This window comes from Scyliorhinus canicula, chromosome 21 (genome assembly GCF_902713615.1).
Source record: "Scyliorhinus canicula chromosome 21, sScyCan1.1, whole genome shotgun sequence".
In the NCBI taxonomy this organism is placed as follows: Eukaryota; Metazoa; Chordata; class Chondrichthyes; order Carcharhiniformes; family Scyliorhinidae; genus Scyliorhinus; species Scyliorhinus canicula.
In genome coordinates this window covers 994431-1011741 of record NC_052166.1, presented here as the reverse complement: position 1 = coordinate 1011741, position 17311 = coordinate 994431, and the positions used below count along the sequence as shown (strand labels likewise).

General features: G+C 57.9%; 1 protein-coding gene across 1 annotated transcript in view; it reads right to left on the bottom strand.

Annotated features, from left to right (window-relative positions):
* The window catches only part of LOC119955808 (caM kinase-like vesicle-associated protein), a 30973-nt gene that overhangs the window by 2880 nt on the left and 10782 nt on the right, over positions 1–17311 (bottom strand). The window contains 4 exon segments of the mRNA XM_038782399.1: positions 328–406; positions 3881–4017; positions 13496–13571; positions 15995–16115. Coding sequence (XP_038638327.1) covers positions 328–406; positions 3881–4017; positions 13496–13571; positions 15995–16115 — 413 coding nt within the window.

Genomic DNA, 17311 nt, shown 5'->3' with positions numbered 1-17311 from the left:
TGGGTGTGTGATGTGTGGGAGTGTGTGTGGGTGTGTGTGGGTGTCAGTGGGTGTGGGTGTGTATGTGTCAGTGTGTGGGTGTGTGTGGGTGTGTGTGTGTGTGTGTGTGGGTGTGTATGTGGGTGTGTGTGAGTGTGGGTGTGTCAGTGGGTGTGGGTGTGTATGTGTCAGTGTGTGGGTGTGTGTGGGTGTGTGTGTGGGTGTGGGTGAATGTGCGTGTATGTGTGTGTGTGTGGGTGTGTGTGTGGGTGTGTGTGTGTGTCAGTGTGTGGGTGTGTATGTGAGTGTATGTGTCCTGCTCCCTCGCGGAGACTGGTTCTAACTCACCAGGTGTGGGTCAGGGCCCCGGGGGCCGAGGTTCTCAGCTCCTGGTCCACCTCCAGCAGCCGACACACCAGGTCTTTGGCTGAAAGGGAAAAGAACCAGAACCAGGAGGTGAGGCCGGAATCCCACATTCCCAACGGGAAACATCACAATTGTCTTGGGGTGGGGGTGGGGTGAGAGTGGGGGTGGGGGTGAGAGTGGGGGTGGGGGTGGGGACAGAAATGATCTAACGTCCCAAATAATTAAACCCCCTTTTTAAACCACACCCCCAATGAACAGGCCCCGCCCCAATGAACAGGCCCCGCCCCAATGAACAGGCCCTGCCCCAATGAACAGGCCCCGCCCCAATGAACAGGCCCCGCCCCAATGAACAGGCCCCGCCCCAATGAACAGGCCCCGACCCAATGAACAGGCCCCGCCCCAATGAACAGTCCCCGCCCCAATGAACAGATCCCGCCGCAGTGAACAGGCCCTGCCCCAATGAACAGGCCCCGCCCCAATGAACAGGCCCCGCCCCAATGAACAGGCCCCGCCCCAATGAACAGGCCCCGCCCCAATGAACAGATCCCGCCGCAGTGAACAGGCCCCGCCCCAATGAACAGGCCCCGCCGCAATGAACAGGCCCCGCCGCAGTGAACAGGCCCCGCCCCAATGAACAGGCCCCGCCCCAATGAACAGGCCCCGCCCCAATGAACAGGCCCCGCCCCAATGAACAGATCCCCCCCCAATGAACAGGCCCCGCCCCAATGAACAGGCCCCGCCCCAATGAACAGGCCCCGCCCCAATGAACAGATCCCGCCGCAGTGAACAGGCCCCGCCCCAATGAACAGGCCCCGCCGCAATGAACAGGCCCCGCCGCAGTGAACAGGCCCCGCCCCAATGAACAGGCCCCGCCCCAATGAACAGGCCCCGCCCCAATGAACAGGCCCCGCCCCAATGAACAGATCCCCCCCCAATGAACAGGCCCCGCCCCAATGAACTGGCCCCACCGCAGTGAACAGGCCCTGCCCCAATGAACAGGCCCCACCCCAATGAACAGGCCCTGCCCCAATGAACAGGCCCCGCCCCAATGAACAGGCCCTGCCCCAATGAACAGGCCCCGCCCCAATGAACAGGCCCCGCCCCAATGAACAGATCCCGCCGCAGTGAACAGATCCCGCCCCAATGAACAGGCCCTGCCCCAATGAACAGGCCCCGCCCCAATGAACAGGCCCTGCCCCAATGAACAGGCCCCGCCCCAATGAACAGGCCCCGCCCCAATGAACAGATCCCGCCCCAATGAACAGGCCCCGCCCCAATGAACACGCCCCGCCCCAATGAACAGGCCCCGCCCCAATGAACAGATCCCGCCGCAGTGAACAGATCCCGCCCCAATGAACAGGCCCTGCCCCAATGAACAGGCCCCGCCCCAATGAACAGGCCCTGCCCCAATGAACAGGCCCCGCCCCAATGAACAGGCCCCGCCCCAATGAACAGATCCCGCCCCAATGAACAGGCCCCACCCCAATGAACAGTCTCCGCCCCAATGAACAGGCCCCGCCCCAATGAGCAGGTCCCGCCCCAATGAGCAGGTCCCGCTCCAATGAACAGGCCCCGCCCCAATGAACAGGCCCCGCCCCAATGAACAGATCCTGCCCCAATGAACAGGCCCTGCCCCAATGAACAGGCCCCGCCCCAATGAACAGGCCCCGCCCTAATGAACAGGCCCCACCCCAATGAGCAGGTCCCGCTCCAATGAACAGATCCCGCTCCAATGAACAGGCCCCACCCCGATGAACAGGCCCCGCCCCAATGAACAGGCCCCGCCCCAATGAACAGGCCCCACCCCAATGAGCAGGTCCCGCTCCAATGAACAGATCCCGCTCCAATGAACAGGCCCCGCCCCAATGAACAGGCCCTGCCCCAATGAACAGGGCCCATCCCAATGAACAGGCCCCGCCCCAATGAACAGGGCCCACCCCAATGAACAGGCCCCGCCCCAATGAACAGGGCCCACCCCAATGAACAGTCCCCGCCCCAATGAACAGTCCCCGCCCCAATGAACAGGGCCCACCCCAATGAACAGGCCCCGCTACAATGAACAGTCCCCGCCCCAATGAACAGGCCCCACCCCAATGAACAGGCCCCACCCCAATGAACAGGCCCCGCTCCAATGAACAGGCCCTGCCCCAATGAACTGGCCCCACCCCAATGAACAGGCCCCACCCCAATGAACAGGCCCCGCTCCAATGAACAGGCCCCGCCCCAATGAACAGGCCCCGCCCCAATGAACAGGCCCCGCCCTAATGAACAGGCCCCACCCCAATGAGCAGGTCCCGCTCCAATGAACAGATCCCGCTCCAATGAACAGGCCCCACCCCGATGAACAGGCCCCGCCCCAATGAACAGGCCCCGCCCCAATGAACAGGCCCCACCCCAATGAGCAGGTCCCGCTCCAATGAACAGATCCCGCTCCAATGAACAGGCCCCGCCCCAATGAACAGGCCCTGCCCCAATGAACAGGGCCCACCCCAATGAACAGGCCCCGCCCCAATGAACAGGGCCCACCCCAATGAACAGGCCCCGCCCCAATGAACAGGGCCCACCCCAATGAACAGGCCCTGCCCCAATGAACAGGGCCCACCCCAATGAACAGGCCCCGCCCCAATGAACAGGCCCTGCCCCAATGAACAGGGCCCACCCCAATGAACAGATCCCACCCCAATGAACAGGCCCCACCCCAATGAACAGGCCCCACCCCAATGAACAGATCCCGCCCCAATGAACAGGCCCCACCCCAATGAACAGGCCCCGCCCCAATGAACAGGCCCCGCCCCAATGAACAGATCCCGCCCCAATGAACAGGGCCCACCCCAATGAACAGATCCCGCCCCAATGAACAGGATCCCACCCCAATGAACAGATCCCGCCCCAATGAACAGGGCCCACCCCAATGAACAGATTCCGCCCCAATGAACAGGCCCCACCCCAATGAACAGGCCCCACCCCAATGAACAGATCCCACCCCAATGAACAGGCCCCACCCCAATGAACACGCCCCGCCCCAATGAATAGGCCCCGCCCCAAGGACCCTTGTAAAATAAGGAAGTGACTCCCCCAAAATGACGAAGCCCCTCCCACCATGAATAGCCCCTCCCACTGCAAATAATCTAAGTCCAAAATGAATAATGAATTGAATAAGTCCCTCCCACAATTAGTAGTCTCCTCCCACATGTAAAGGCACACCCGCCATTGGTAAGTCCCCCCCACCATGAATAAGTCGCTCTCTCTATGAATAAGCCCCTTCCGCTGTGAATAAGCCCCTCCCACTATGAATAAGCCCCTCCCACTATGATTAATTCCCCCCCACAATGAATAAGCCCCATCCACTATGAATAAGCCCCATCCACTATAAATAAGCCCCTCCCACTATGAATAAGCCCCTCCCATTATGAATAAGCCCCTCCCAGGATGAATGGTTTCCTGCTGGAGTAGGCCCCTCCCTCCACCCCAAGCCTTCGTTGTGGAATTACAGACCCCTCCCCTCGTCTACGTTGCCATCGCGCCCACATCTCACCTGCGCTGGAGATGTCCACCCAGTACGGTGCGTCAAACTCGAAATCGCCAGCCAGGATCTTGCGGAATATTGCACGATTGTGGTTGTCATTTTCCTCATCTTCGGAATCATCATAAAAGGGAGGATTTCCAGAGAGTCTGAAACACAAATGCAGCCGGGCGTCAGCCCACAGTCCCAGCACCAGCTCAGCACTCACCGCGGGTCAGTACTGAGGGAGTGCCGCACTGTCAGAGGGTCAGTACTGAGGGAGTGCCGCACTGTCAGAGGGTCAGTACTGAGGGAGCACTGCACTGTCAGAGGGTCAGTACTGAGGGAGTGCCGCACTGTCAGAGGGTCAGTACTGAGGGAGTGCCGCACTGTCAGAGGGTCAGTACTGGGGGAGTGCCGCACTGTCAGAGGGTCAGTACTGAGGGAGTGCCGCACTGTCAGAGGGTCAGTACTGAGGGAGTGCCGCACTGTCAGAGGGTCAGTACTGAGGGAGTGCCGCACTGTCAGAGGGTCAGTGCTGAGGGAGTGCTGCACTGTCAGAGGGTCAGTACTGAGGGAGCGCCGCACTGTCAGAGGGTCAGTACTGAGGGAGTGCCGCACTGTCAGAGGGTCAGTACTGAGGGAGTGCCGCACTGTCAGAGGGTCAGTACTGAGGGAGTGCCGCACTGTCAGAGGGTCAGTACTGAGGGAGTGCTGCACTGTCAGAGGGTCAGTACTGAGGGAGTGCCGCACTGTCAGAGGGTCAGTGCTGAGGGAGTGCTGCACTGTCAGAGGGTCAGTGCTGAGGGAGTGCTGCACTGTCAGAGGGTCAGTACTGAGGGAGTGCCGCACTGTCAGAGGGTCAGTACTGAGGGAGTGCCGCACTGTCAGAGGGTCAGTACTGAGGGAGTGCTGCACTGTCAGAGGGTCAGTACTGAGGGAGTGCCGCACTGTCAGAGGGTCAGTACTGAGGGAGCGACGCACTGTCAGAGGGTCAGTACTGAGGGAGTGCCGCACTGTCAGAGGGTCAGTACTGAGGGAGTGCTGCACTGTCAGAGGGTCAGTACTGAGGGAGTGCTGCACTGTCAGAGGGTCAGTACTGAGGGAATGCTGCACTGTCAGAGGGTCAGTACTGAGGGAGTGCTGCACTGTCAGAGGGTCAGTACTGAGGGAGTGCTGCACTGTCAGAGGGTCAGTACTGAGGGAGTGCTGTACTGTCAGAGGGTCAGTACTGAGGGAGCGCTGCACTGTCAGAGGGTCAGTACTGAGGGAGTGCCGCACTGTCAGAGGGTCAGTACTGAGGGAGTGCCGCACTGTCAGAGGGTCAGTACTGAGGGAGTGCCGCACTGTCAGAGGGTCAGTACTGAGGGAGTGCCGCACTGTCAGAGGGTCAGTACTGAGTTAGTGCGGCACTGTCAGAGGGTCAGTACTGAGGGAGTGCCGCACTGTCAGAGGGTCAGTACTGAGGGAGTGCGGCACTGTCAGAGGGTCAGTACTGAGGGAGTGCCGCACTGTCAGAGGGTCAGTACTGAGGGAGTGCTGCACTGTCAGAGGGTCAGTACTGAGGGAGTGCCGCACTGTCAGAGAGTCAGTACTGAGGGAGAGCCGCACTGTCAGAGGGTCAGTACTGAGGGAGTGCCGCACTGTCAGAGGGTCAGTACTGAGGGAGTGCCGCACTGTCAGAGGGTCAGTACTGAGGAAGAGCCGCACTGTCAGAGGGTCAGTACTGAGGGAGTGCCGCACTGTCAGAGGGTCAGTACTGAAGGAGTGCCGCACTGTCAGAGGGTCAGTGGTGAGGGAGTGCTGCACTGTCAGAGGGTCAGTACTGAGGGAGTGCCGCACTGTCAGAGGGTCAGTACTGAGGGAGCGCTGTACTGTCAGAGTGTCAGTACTGAGGGAGTGCTGCACTGTCAGAGGGTCAGTACTGAGGGAGTGCCGCACTGTCAGAGGGTCAGAACTGAGGGAGTGCTGCACTGTCAGAGGGTCAGTACTGAGGGAGTGCCGCACTGTCAGAGGGTCAGTACTGAGGGAGTGCCGCACTGTCAAAGGGTCAGTACTGAGGGAGTGCTGCACTGTCAGAGGGTCAGTACTGAGGGAGTGCCGCACTGTCAGAGGGTCAGTACTGAGGGAGTGCCGCACTGTCAGAGGGTCAGTACTGAGGGAGTGCCGCACTGTCAGAGGGTTAGTACTGAGGGAGTGCTGCACTGTCAGAGGGTCAGTACTGAGGGAGCGCCGCACTGTCAGAGGGTCAGTACTGAGGGAGTGCCGCACTGTCAGAGGGTCAGTACTGAGGGAGTGCCGCACTGTCAGAGGGTCAGTACTAAGGGAGTGCCGCACTGTCAGAGGGTCAGTACTGAGGGAGTGCCGCACTGTCAGAGGGTCAGTGCTGAGGGAGTGCTGCACTGTCAGAGGGTCAGTACTGAGGGAGTGCCGCACTGTCAGAGGGTCAGTACTGAGGGAGTGCCGCACTGTCAGAGGGTCAGTACTGAGGGAGTGCTGCACTGTCAGAGGGTCAGTACTGAGGGAGTGCCGCACTGTCAGAGGGTCAGTACTGAGGGAGCGACGCACTGTCAGAGGGTCAGTACTGAGGGAGTGCCGCACTGTCAGAGGGTCAGTACTGAGGGAGTGCTGCACTGTCAGAGGGTCAGTACTGAGGGAGTGCTGCACTGTCAGAGGGTCAGTACTGAGGGAATGCTGCACTGTCAGAGGGTCAGTACTGAGGGAGTGCTGCACTGTCAGAGGGTCAGTACTGAGGGAGTGCTGCACTGTCAGAGGGTCAGTACTGAGGGAGTGCTGTACTGTCAGAGGGTCAGTACTGAGGGAGCGCTGCACTGTCAGAGGGTCAGTACTGAGGGAGTGCCGCACTGTCAGAGGGTCAGTACTGAGGGAGTGCCGCACTGTCAGAGGGTCAGTACTGAGGGAGTGCCGCACTGTCAGAGGGTCAGTACTGAGGGAGTGCCGCACTGTCAGAGGGTCAGTACTGAGTTAGTGCGGCACTGTCAGAGGGTCAGTACTGAGGGAGTGCCGCACTGTCAGAGGGTCAGTACTGAGGGAGTGCGGCACTGTCAGAGGGTCAGTACTGAGGGAGTGCCGCACTGTCAGAGGGTCAGTACTGAGGGAGTGCTGCACTGTCAGAGGGTCAGTACTGAGGGAGTGCCGCACTGTCAGAGAGTCAGTACTGAGGGAGAGCCGCACTGTCAGAGGGTCAGTACTGAGGGAGTGCCGCACTGTCAGAGGGTCAGTACTGAGGGAGTGCCGCACTGTCAGAGGGTCAGTACTGAGGAAGAGCCGCACTGTCAGAGGGTCAGTACTGAGGGAGTGCCGCACTGTCAGAGGGTCAGTACTGAAGGAGTGCCGCACTGTCAGAGGGTCAGTGGTGAGGGAGTGCTGCACTGTCAGAGGGTCAGTACTGAGGGAGTGCCGCACTGTCAGAGGGTCAGTACTGAGGGAGCGCTGTACTGTCAGAGTGTCAGTACTGAGGGAGTGCTGCACTGTCAGAGGGTCAGTACTGAGGGAGTGCCGCACTGTCAGAGGGTCAGAACTGAGGGAGTGCTGCACTGTCAGAGGGTCAGTACTGAGGGAGTGCCGCACTGTCAGAGGGTCAGTACTGAGGGAGTGCCGCACTGTCAAAGGGTCAGTACTGAGGGAGTGCTGCACTGTCAGAGGGTCAGTACTGAGGGAGTGCCGCACTGTCAGAGGGTCAGTACTGAGGGAGTGCCGCACTGTCAGAGGGTCAGTACTGAGGGAGTGCCGCACTGTCAGAGGGTTAGTACTGAGGGAGTGCTGCACTGTCAGAGGGTCAGTACTGAGGGAGCGCCGCACTGTCAGAGGGTCAGTACTGAGGGAGTGCCGCACTGTCAGAGGGTCAGTACTGAGGGAATGCTGCACTGTCAGAGGGTCAGTACTGAGGGAGTGCCGCACTGTCAGAGGGTCAGTACTGAGGGAGTGCCGCACTGTCAGAGGGTCAGTACTGAGGGAGTGCCGCACTGTCAGAGGGTCAGTACTGAGAGAGTGCTGCACTGTCAGAGGGTCAGTACTGAGGGAGTGCCGCACTGTCATAGGGTCAGTACTGAGGGAGCGCTGCACTGTCAGAGGGTCAGTACTGAGGGAGTGCCGCACTGTCAGAGGGTCAGTACTGAGGGAGTGCCGCACTGTCAGAGGGTCAGTACTGAGGGAGTGCCGCACTGTCAGAGGGTCAGTACTGAGGGAGTGCCGCACTGTCAGAGGGTCAGTACTGAGGGAGTGCCGCACTGTCAGAGGGTCAGTACTGAGGGAGCGCCGCACTGTCAGAGGGTCAGTACTGAGGGAGTGCCGCACTGTCAGAGGGTCAGTACTGAGGGAGTGCCGCACTGTCAGAGGGTCAGTACTGAGGGAGTGCCGCACTGTCAGAGGGTCAGTACTGAGGGAGTGCTGCACTGTCAGAGGGTCAGTACTGAGGGAGTGCCGCACTGTCAGAGGGTCAGTGCTGAGGGAGTGCTGCACTGTCAGAGGGTCAGTGCTGAGGGAGTGCTGCACTGTCAGAGGGTCAGTACTGAGGGAGTGCCGCACTGTCAGAGGGTCAGTACTGAGGGAGTGCCGCACTGTCAGAGGGTCAGTACTGAGGGAGTGCTGCACTGTCAGAGGGTCAGTACTGAGGGAGTGCCGCACTGTCAGAGGGTCAGTACTGAGGGAGCGACGCACTGTCAGAGGGTCAGTACTGAGGGAGTGCCGCACTGTCAGAGGGTCAGTACTGAGGGAGTGCTGCACTGTCAGAGGGTCAGTACTGAGGGAGTGCTGCACTGTCAGAGGGTCAGTACTGAGGGAATGCTGCACTGTCAGAGGGTCAGTACTGAGGGAGTGCTGCACTGTCAGAGGGTCAGTACTGAGGGAGTGCTGCACTGTCAGAGGGTCAGTACTGAGGGAGTGCTGTACTGTCAGAGGGTCAGTACTGAGGGAGCGCTGCACTGTCAGAGGGTCAGTACTGAGGGAGTGCCGCACTGTCAGAGGGTCAGTACTGAGGGAGTGCCGCACTGTCAGAGGGTCAGTACTGAGGGAGTGCCGCACTGTCAGAGGGTCAGTACTGAGGGAGTGCCGCACTGTCAGAGGGTCAGTACTGAGTTAGTGCGGCACTGTCAGAGGGTCAGTACTGAGGGAGTGCCGCACTGTCAGAGGGTCAGTACTGAGGGAGTGCGGCACTGTCAGAGGGTCAGTACTGAGGGAGTGCCGCACTGTCAGAGGGTCAGTACTGAGGGAGTGCTGCACTGTCAGAGGGTCAGTACTGAGGGAGTGCCGCACTGTCAGAGAGTCAGTACTGAGGGAGAGCCGCACTGTCAGAGGGTCAGTACTGAGGGAGTGCCGCACTGTCAGAGGGTCAGTACTGAGGGAGTGCCGCACTGTCAGAGGGTCAGTACTGAGGAAGAGCGCACTGTCAGAGGGTCAGTACTGAGGGAGTGCCGCACTGTCAGAGGGTCAGTACTGAAGGAGTGCCGCACTGTCAGAGGGTCAGTGCTGAGGGAGTGCTGCACTGTCAGAGGGTCAGTACTGAGGGAGTGCCGCACTGTCAGAGGGTCAGTACTGAGGGAGCGCTGTACTGTCAGAGTGTCAGTACTGAGGGAGTGCTGCACTGTCAGAGGGTCAGTACTGAGGGAGTGCCGCACTGTCAGAGGGTCAGAACTGAGGGAGTGCTGCACTGTCAGAGGGTCAGTACTGAGGGAGTGCCGCACTGTCAGAGGGTCAGTACTGAGGGAGTGCCGCACTGTCAAAGGGTCAGTACTGAGGGAGTGCTGCACTGTCAGAGGGTCAGTACTGAGGGAGTGCCGCACTGTCAGAGGGTCAGTACTGAGGGAGTGCCGCACTGTCAGAGGGTCAGTACTGAGGGAGTGCCGCACTGTCAGAGGGTTAGTACTGAGGGAGTGCTGCACTGTCAGAGGGTCAGTACTGAGGGAGCGCCGCACTGTCAGAGGGTCAGTACTGAGGGAGTGCCGCACTGTCAGAGGGTCAGTACTGAGGGAGTGCCGCACTGTCAGAGGGTCAGTACTGAGGGAGTGCCGCACTGTCAGAGGGTCAGTACTGAGGGAGTGCCGCACTGTCAGAGGGTCAGTGCTGAGGGAGTGCTGCACTGTCAGAGGGTCAGTACTGAGGGAGTGCCGCACTGTCAGAGGGTCAGTACTGAGGGAGTGCCGCACTGTCAGAGGGTCAGTACTGAGGGAGTGCTGCACTGTCAGAGGGTCAGTACTGAGGGAGTGCCGCACTGTCAGAGGGTCAGTACTGAGGGAGCGACGCACTGTCAGAGGGTCAGTACTGAGGGAGTGCCGCACTGTCAGAGGGTCAGTACTGAGGGAGTGCTGCACTGTCAGAGGGTCAGTACTGAGGGAGTGCTGCACTGTCAGAGGGTCAGTACTGAGGGAATGCTGCACTGTCAGAGGGTCAGTACTGAGGGAGTGCTGCACTGTCAGAGGGTCAGTACTGAGGGAGTGCTGCACTGTCAGAGGGTCAGTACTGAGGGAGTGCTGTACTGTCAGAGGGTCAGTACTGAGGGAGCGCTGCACTGTCAGAGGGTCAGTACTGAGGGAGTGCCGCACTGTCAGAGGGTCAGTACTGAGGGAGTGCCGCACTGTCAGAGGGTCAGTACTGAGGGAGTGCCGCACTGTCAGAGGGTCAGTACTGAGGGAGTGCCGCACTGTCAGAGGGTCAGTACTGAGTAGTGCGGCACTGTCAGAGGGTCAGTACTGAGGGAGTGCCGCACTGTCAGAGGGTCAGTACTGAGGGAGTGCGGCACTGTCAGAGGGTCAGTACTGAGGGAGTGCCGCACTGTCAGAGGGTCAGTACTGAGGGAGTGCTGCACTGTCAGAGGGTCAGTACTGAGGGAGTGCCGCACTGTCAGAGAGTCAGTACTGAGGGAGAGCCGCACTGTCAGAGGGTCAGTACTGAGGGAGTGCCGCACTGTCAGAGGGTCAGTACTGAGGGAGTGCCGCACTGTCAGAGGGTCAGTACTGAGGAAGAGCCGCACTGTCAGAGGGTCAGTACTGAGGGAGTGCCGCACTGTCAGAGGGTCAGTACTGAGGGAGTGCCGCACTGTCAGAGGGTCAGTGGTGAGGGAGTGCTGCACTGTCAGAGGGTCAGTACTGAGGGAGTGCCGCACTGTCAGAGGGTCAGTACTGAGGGAGCGCTGTACTGTCAGAGTGTCAGTACTGAGGGAGTGCTGCACTGTCAGAGGGTCAGTACTGAGGGAGTGCCGCACTGTCAGAGGGTCAGAACTGAGGGAGTGCTGCACTGTCAGAGGGTCAGTACTGAGGGAGTGCCGCACTGTCAGAGGGTCAGTACTGAGGGAGTGCCGCACTGTCAAAGGGTCAGTACTGAGGGAGTGCTGCACTGTCAGAGGGTCAGTACTGAGGGAGTGCCGCACTGTCAGAGGGTCAGTACTGAGGGAGTGCCGCACTGTCAGAGGGTCAGTACTGAGGGAGTGCCGCACTGTCAGAGGGTTAGTACTGAGGGAGTGCTGCACTGTCAGAGGGTCAGTACTGAGGGAGCGCCGCACTGTCAGAGGGTCAGTACTGAGGGAGTGCCGCACTGTCAGAGGGTCAGTACTGAGGGAATGCTGCACTGTCAGAGGGTCAGTACTGAGGGAGTGCCGCACTGTCAGAGGGTCAGTACTGAGGGAGTGCCGCACTGTCAGAGGGTCAGTACTGAGGGAGTGCCGCACTGTCAGAGGGTCAGTACTGAGAGAGTGCTGCACTGTCAGAGGGTCAGTACTGAGGGAGTGCCGCACTGTCATAGGGTCAGTACTGAGGGAGCGCCTGCACTGTCAGAGGGTCAGTACTGAGGGAGTGCCGCACTGTCAGAGGGTCAGTACTGAGGGAGTGCCGCACTGTCAGAGGGTCAGTACTGAGGGAGTGCCGCACTGTCAGAGGGTCAGTACTGAGGGAGCGCCGCACTGTCAGAGGGTCAGTACTGAGGGAGTGCCGCACTGTCAGAGGGTCAGTACTGAGGGAGTGCTGCACTGTCAGAGGGTCAGTACTGAGGGAGTGCTGCACTGTCAGAGGGTCATCACTGAGGGAGAGCCGCACTGTCAGAGGGTCAGTACTGAGGGAATGCTGCACTGTCAGAGGGTCAGTACTGAGGGAGTGCTGCCCTGTCAGAGGGTCAGTACTGAGGGAATGCTGCACTGTCAGAGGGTCAGTACTGAGGGAGTGCCGCACTGTCAGAGGGTCAGTACTGAGGGAGTGCCGCACTGTCAGAGGGTCAGTACTGAGGGAGTGCCGCACTGTCAGAGGGTCAGTACTGAGGGAGTGCCGCACTGTCAGAGGGTCAGTACTGAGGGAGGGCTGCACTGTCAGAGGGTCAGTACTGAGGGAGTGCCGCACTGTCAGAGGGTCAGTACTGAGGGAGTGCCGCACTGTCAGAGGGTCAGTACTGAGGGAGTGCTGCACTGTCAGAGGGTCAGTACTGAGGGAGTGCTGCATTGTCAGAGGGTCAGTACTGAGGGAGTGCCGCACTGTCAGAGGGTCAGTACTGAGGGAGTGCTGCACTGTCAGAGGGTCAGTAATGAGGGAGTGCCGCACTGTCAGAGGGTCAGTACTGAGGGAGTGCCGCACTGTCAGAGGGTCAGTACTGAGGGAGTGCTGCACTGTCAGAGGGTCAGTACTGAGGGAGTGCTGCACTGTCAGAGGGTCAGTACTGAGGGAGTGCTGCACTGTCAGAGGGTCTGTACAGAGGGAGTGCCGCACTGTCAGAGGGTCAGTACTGAGGGAGTGCCGCACTGTCAGAGGGTCAGTACTGAGGGAGTGCCGCACTGTCAGAGGGTCAGTACTGAGGGAGTGCTGCACTGTCAGAGGGTCAGTACTGAGGGAGTGCTGCATTGTCAGAGGGTCAGTACTGAGGGAGTGCCGCACTGTCAGAGGGTCAGTACTGAGGGAGTGCTGCACTGTCAGAGGGTCAGTAATGAGGGAGTGCCGCACTGTCAGAGGGTCAGTACTGAGGGAGTGCCGCACTGTCAGAGGGTCAGTACTGAGGGAGTGCCGCACTGTCAGAGGGTCAGTACTGAGGGAGTGCTGCACTGTCAGAGGGTCAGTACTGAGGGAGTGCCGCACTGTCAGAGGGTCAGTACTGAGGGAGTGCTGCACTGTCAGAGGGTCAGTACTGAGGGAGTGCCGCACTGTCAGAGGGTCAGTGCTGAGGGAGAGCCGCACTGTCAGAGGGTCAGTACTGAGGGAGTGCCGCACTGTCAGAGGGTCAGTACTGAGGGAGTGCCGCACTGTCAGAGGGTCAGTAATGAGGGAGTGCCGCACTGTCAGAGGGTCAGTACTGAGGGAGTGCCGCACTGTCAGAGGGTCAGTACTGAGGGTGCTGCACTGTCAGAGGGTCAGTACTGAGGGAGTGCTGCACTGTCAGAGGGTCAGTACTGAGGGAGTGCAGCACTGTCAGAGGGTCAGTACTGAGGGAGTGCCGCACTGTCAGAGGGTCAGTACTGAGGGAGTGCCGCACTGTCAGAGGGTCAGTACTGAGGGAGTGCCGGACTGTCAGAGGGTCAGTGCCGATGGAATCTCCTGTTCTCCGAGGTGTCTCCACTCTGTACCGTCGAGGCAACATGAGGGACGAGGTAGTGAGGGGTTCAGTGTGGGTCTGGAACGCGACCCCCGGCATGCGGGGGAAGGGTTGGGCGTTACTCACAGGATGTACATGATGATTCCAATAGCCCAACAGTCCACGGGTGTCCCGTACCTCTGCCGGGCCACGACCTCGGGAGCTGCGAGAGAGACGGGAGACAGAGGGAGAAGATCAGGCGGCTGGTTTAATGCTGATGCAGATCCCGCCTGCTAGGGTGGGACGTCCTAATAGAGGGTCCCTCTCTTCACCCACCCAATCAAAATGGACCCGTAGAGCGCAGGTTGGCAATTCGACCTGGGCAAGCCTCACAGCCGAGACCGAGAGTGTGATTCATTCGTTTTCCCCACGCGCGTCGGGGCTCCTAAGCCCCCTGTGCGCTCAATCCACCTCGAGGAGATTGGCACAGGCAAGAATCTGCGGGCTGTTTCCTGAGGGATCTCTCTCTCTCTCTCAAAGTAGTTCCTCGAACACATCTCTATACAGCAAGCATTCCTCCGTTTGCTGGCTGTATTTTAAAGCGGGTTTTAACCTGAGGCGGGTTTTGCTTGATTGGAGATAACACATAACAGTTTGGAGTTAACGTGTTTCATTTTATTGTTAAGTATTGTTTTAATTAGTAATTGTAAACTATTTATCCTTTGATATTAAAGTTAGTTTAATCCTGTGTTAGTACTCAAATGTGTTTTAATAATCTGTAATAATAATCTTTATAAGTGTCACAAGTAGCCTTACACTGCAATGAAGTTACTGTGAAAAGCCCCTAGTCGCCACATTCCGGCGTCTGTTCGGGTACACAGAGGGAGAATTCAGAATGTCCAATTCACCTAACAGCTCGTCTTTCGGGACTTGTGGGAGGAAACCGGAGCACCCGGAGAAAACCCACGCAGACACGGAGAGAATGTGCAGACTCCGCACAGACAGTGACCCAAGCCGGGAATCGTCTCCGGATCCCTGGAGCTGTGAGGCAACAGTGCTAACCACTGTGTTATCATGCTGCGTACTGAAGTCAGCATTACTGAAATATCTAAACCGGCTATTCGCCTGCGGAAGGCAGCGTTACTGAAATATCTAAACCGGCTATTCGCCTGCTGAAGCCAGCGTTACTGGAATCTCTAAACTGACTATTTGCTTGTTGAATTCAGAGTGGGTGAGTGGGAGCACTCCCGTGAGCAAGAGGTAGTGCGCATGGTGGCGTAACTTAGTGCGAGGTGTGTAGCCATCTGGGATGGCCACTTCGGGAATACAAAATGGATGATCGCAATGACTGTAGTAACTATGGACAATGTTAGGAAAGCAAGCAGGCACAGAGCCGGTATGCGTATTGGAACCTCAGTCCCCAGACCGGACTGAAACTGTCGGGCAATTAACATATTGATGGCCCATCTCCGGGAACAAAGGAAAGACACTCAAGCAACCGATCTAGCTCCAGCCACCCCGGAGCCAGTTCCCCAAACCGAAAGCATAAACAAAGCAAGGTCAACGGCCACCGAGGACGTGCTCAGCCATCAGGGCACCCACCCCTTTATTGGTCAAGATCAATACCAGTGATCAAGATATGGCCCAATTAATCGGGGCCAAGTTCAAGCCCCGCCCAAAAGCGTGCGTAACCCCTTTGGGTATAAGAAGCTTCCGAGAGAGAATCGCTCTCTTGGACCCGGCTCTCGAAGCGGAGACACCCGTCCACCAGCTGCACCAGAAGCAGTAAGTCCAAGGCCAACGCTCGGCATCAGACGGACGACCTTAGCTGTTCTCCTGTTACACCTTCGCACCCAACAGCCTCAGATCCGAACAACGGCCATTGTTCCTCTGACTGAGTGGGCACCCGAAGCTCAGTATAGGCGTTAGCGTTAGAGATAGTTTAGTTTATGGTATTTTGTGTATGAGTAGATATTACTGTGTGTGTAAATAAATAGTATTGACTTTGAACTAACTAACTGGTGTATTGGCTCTTTGATCAGCATTCGGGTTTGAACCTTGTGGCGGTATCGAGAGATACCTGGCGACTCTACAGCAAACGTAATTAGGATTAAGGAAGGCGGCCACATTGACCACTGTATTTATAACCAGATAAATATAGCAACAGGTGGCACGGTAGCGCAGTGGCCCCAGGTTCGATTCCCCGTTGGGTCACTGTCTGTGCGGAGTGCGCACGTTCTCCCCGTGTCTGCGTGGGTTTGCTCCGGGTGCTCCGGTCTCCTCCCAAAAGTTGCAAATGACGTGCTTGTTAGGTGAATTTGACATTCTGAATTCTCCCTCTGTGACCCGAACAGGTGCCGGAATGTGGCGGCTAGGGGCTTTTCACAGTAACTTCATTGCAGTGTCAATGTAAGCCTGCTTGTGACAATAAGGATTGTTAGACTAAAGTGCGAACATGGGCGAGGAGAAGTGTAGGTGGGGGGGGGGGGGGTGGGGTTACCAGTGGGGGGGGGTCACACGCAGTGGGGGGGGGGGGGGTTACACACAGCGGGATAGGGAGACTGCGCAGGGGAGAGCACATGCGGGCAAGAGGGAGTGTACAAAGACCGGGAGGAGACACCAAGCAGGACTGTGTCCAATTCCTACCCAAATATTCCGGAGTCCCGCAAGGATCTGACATTGAGCCTGTCTCGATACGGGCCAGGTGGAAATCCCCAATCACTACCTTGGATGGATTCTGATGTCTGTAGTAAATCAAATTCTCCAGCTAAAATAAAACAAAAGGACACAGAGACACCAGTCAGTGTACAGATATCTCCCTGAGGGAGAGGGGACTGAGAGACACCAGTCAGTGTACAGATATCTCCCTGAGAGAGAGAGGGGACTGAGAGACACCAGTCAGTGTACAGATATCTCCCTGTGAGAGAGAGGGGACTGAGAGACACCAGTCAGTGTACAGATATCTCCCTGAGAGAGAGGGGACTGAGAGACACCAGTCAGTGTACAGATATCTCCCTGAGAGAGAGAGTGGGGACTGAGAGACACCAGTCAGTGTACAGATATCTCCCTGAGAGAGAGGGGACTGAGAGACACCAGTCAGTGTACAGATATCTCCCTGAGAGAGAGAGGGGACTGAGAGACACCAGTCAGTTTACAGATATCTCCCTGAGAGAGAGGGGGACTGAGAGACACCAGTCAGTTTACAGATATCTCCCTGAGAGAGAGGGGACTGAGAGACACCTGTCAGTGTACAGATATCTGCCTGAGAGAGAGAAGGGACTGAGAGACACCAGTCAGTGTACAGATATCTCCCTGAGAGAGAGAGGGGACTGAGAGACACCAGTCAGTGTACAGATATCTCCCTGAGAGAGAGGGGACTGAGAGACACCAGTCAGTGTACAGATATCTCCCTGAGAGAGAGAGTGGGGACTGAGAGACACCAGTCAGTGTACAGATATCTCCCTGAGAGAGAGGGGACTGAGAGACACCAGTCAGTGTACAGATATCTCCCTGAGAGAGAGAGGGGACTGAGAGACACCAGTCAGTTTACAGATATCTCCCTGAGAGAGAGGGGACTGAGAGACACCAGTCAGTGTACAGATATCTCCCTGAGAGAGAGAGGGGACTGAGAGACACCAGTCAGTGTACAGATATCTCCCTGAGAGAGAGGGGACTGGGAGACACAAGTCAGTGTACAGATATCTCCCTGAGAGAGAGGGGACTGAGAGACACCAGTCAGTGTATAGATATCTCCCTGAGAGAGAGAGAGGGGACTGAGGGACACCAGTCAGTGTACAGTTATCTCCCTGAGAGAGAGAGGGGACTGAGAGACACCAGTCAGTGTACAGATATCTCCCTGAGAGCGAGGGGGGACTGAGAGACACCAGTCAGTGTACAGATATCTCCCTGAGAGAGAGGGGGACTGAGAGACACCAGTCAGTGTACAGCTATCTCCCTGAGAGA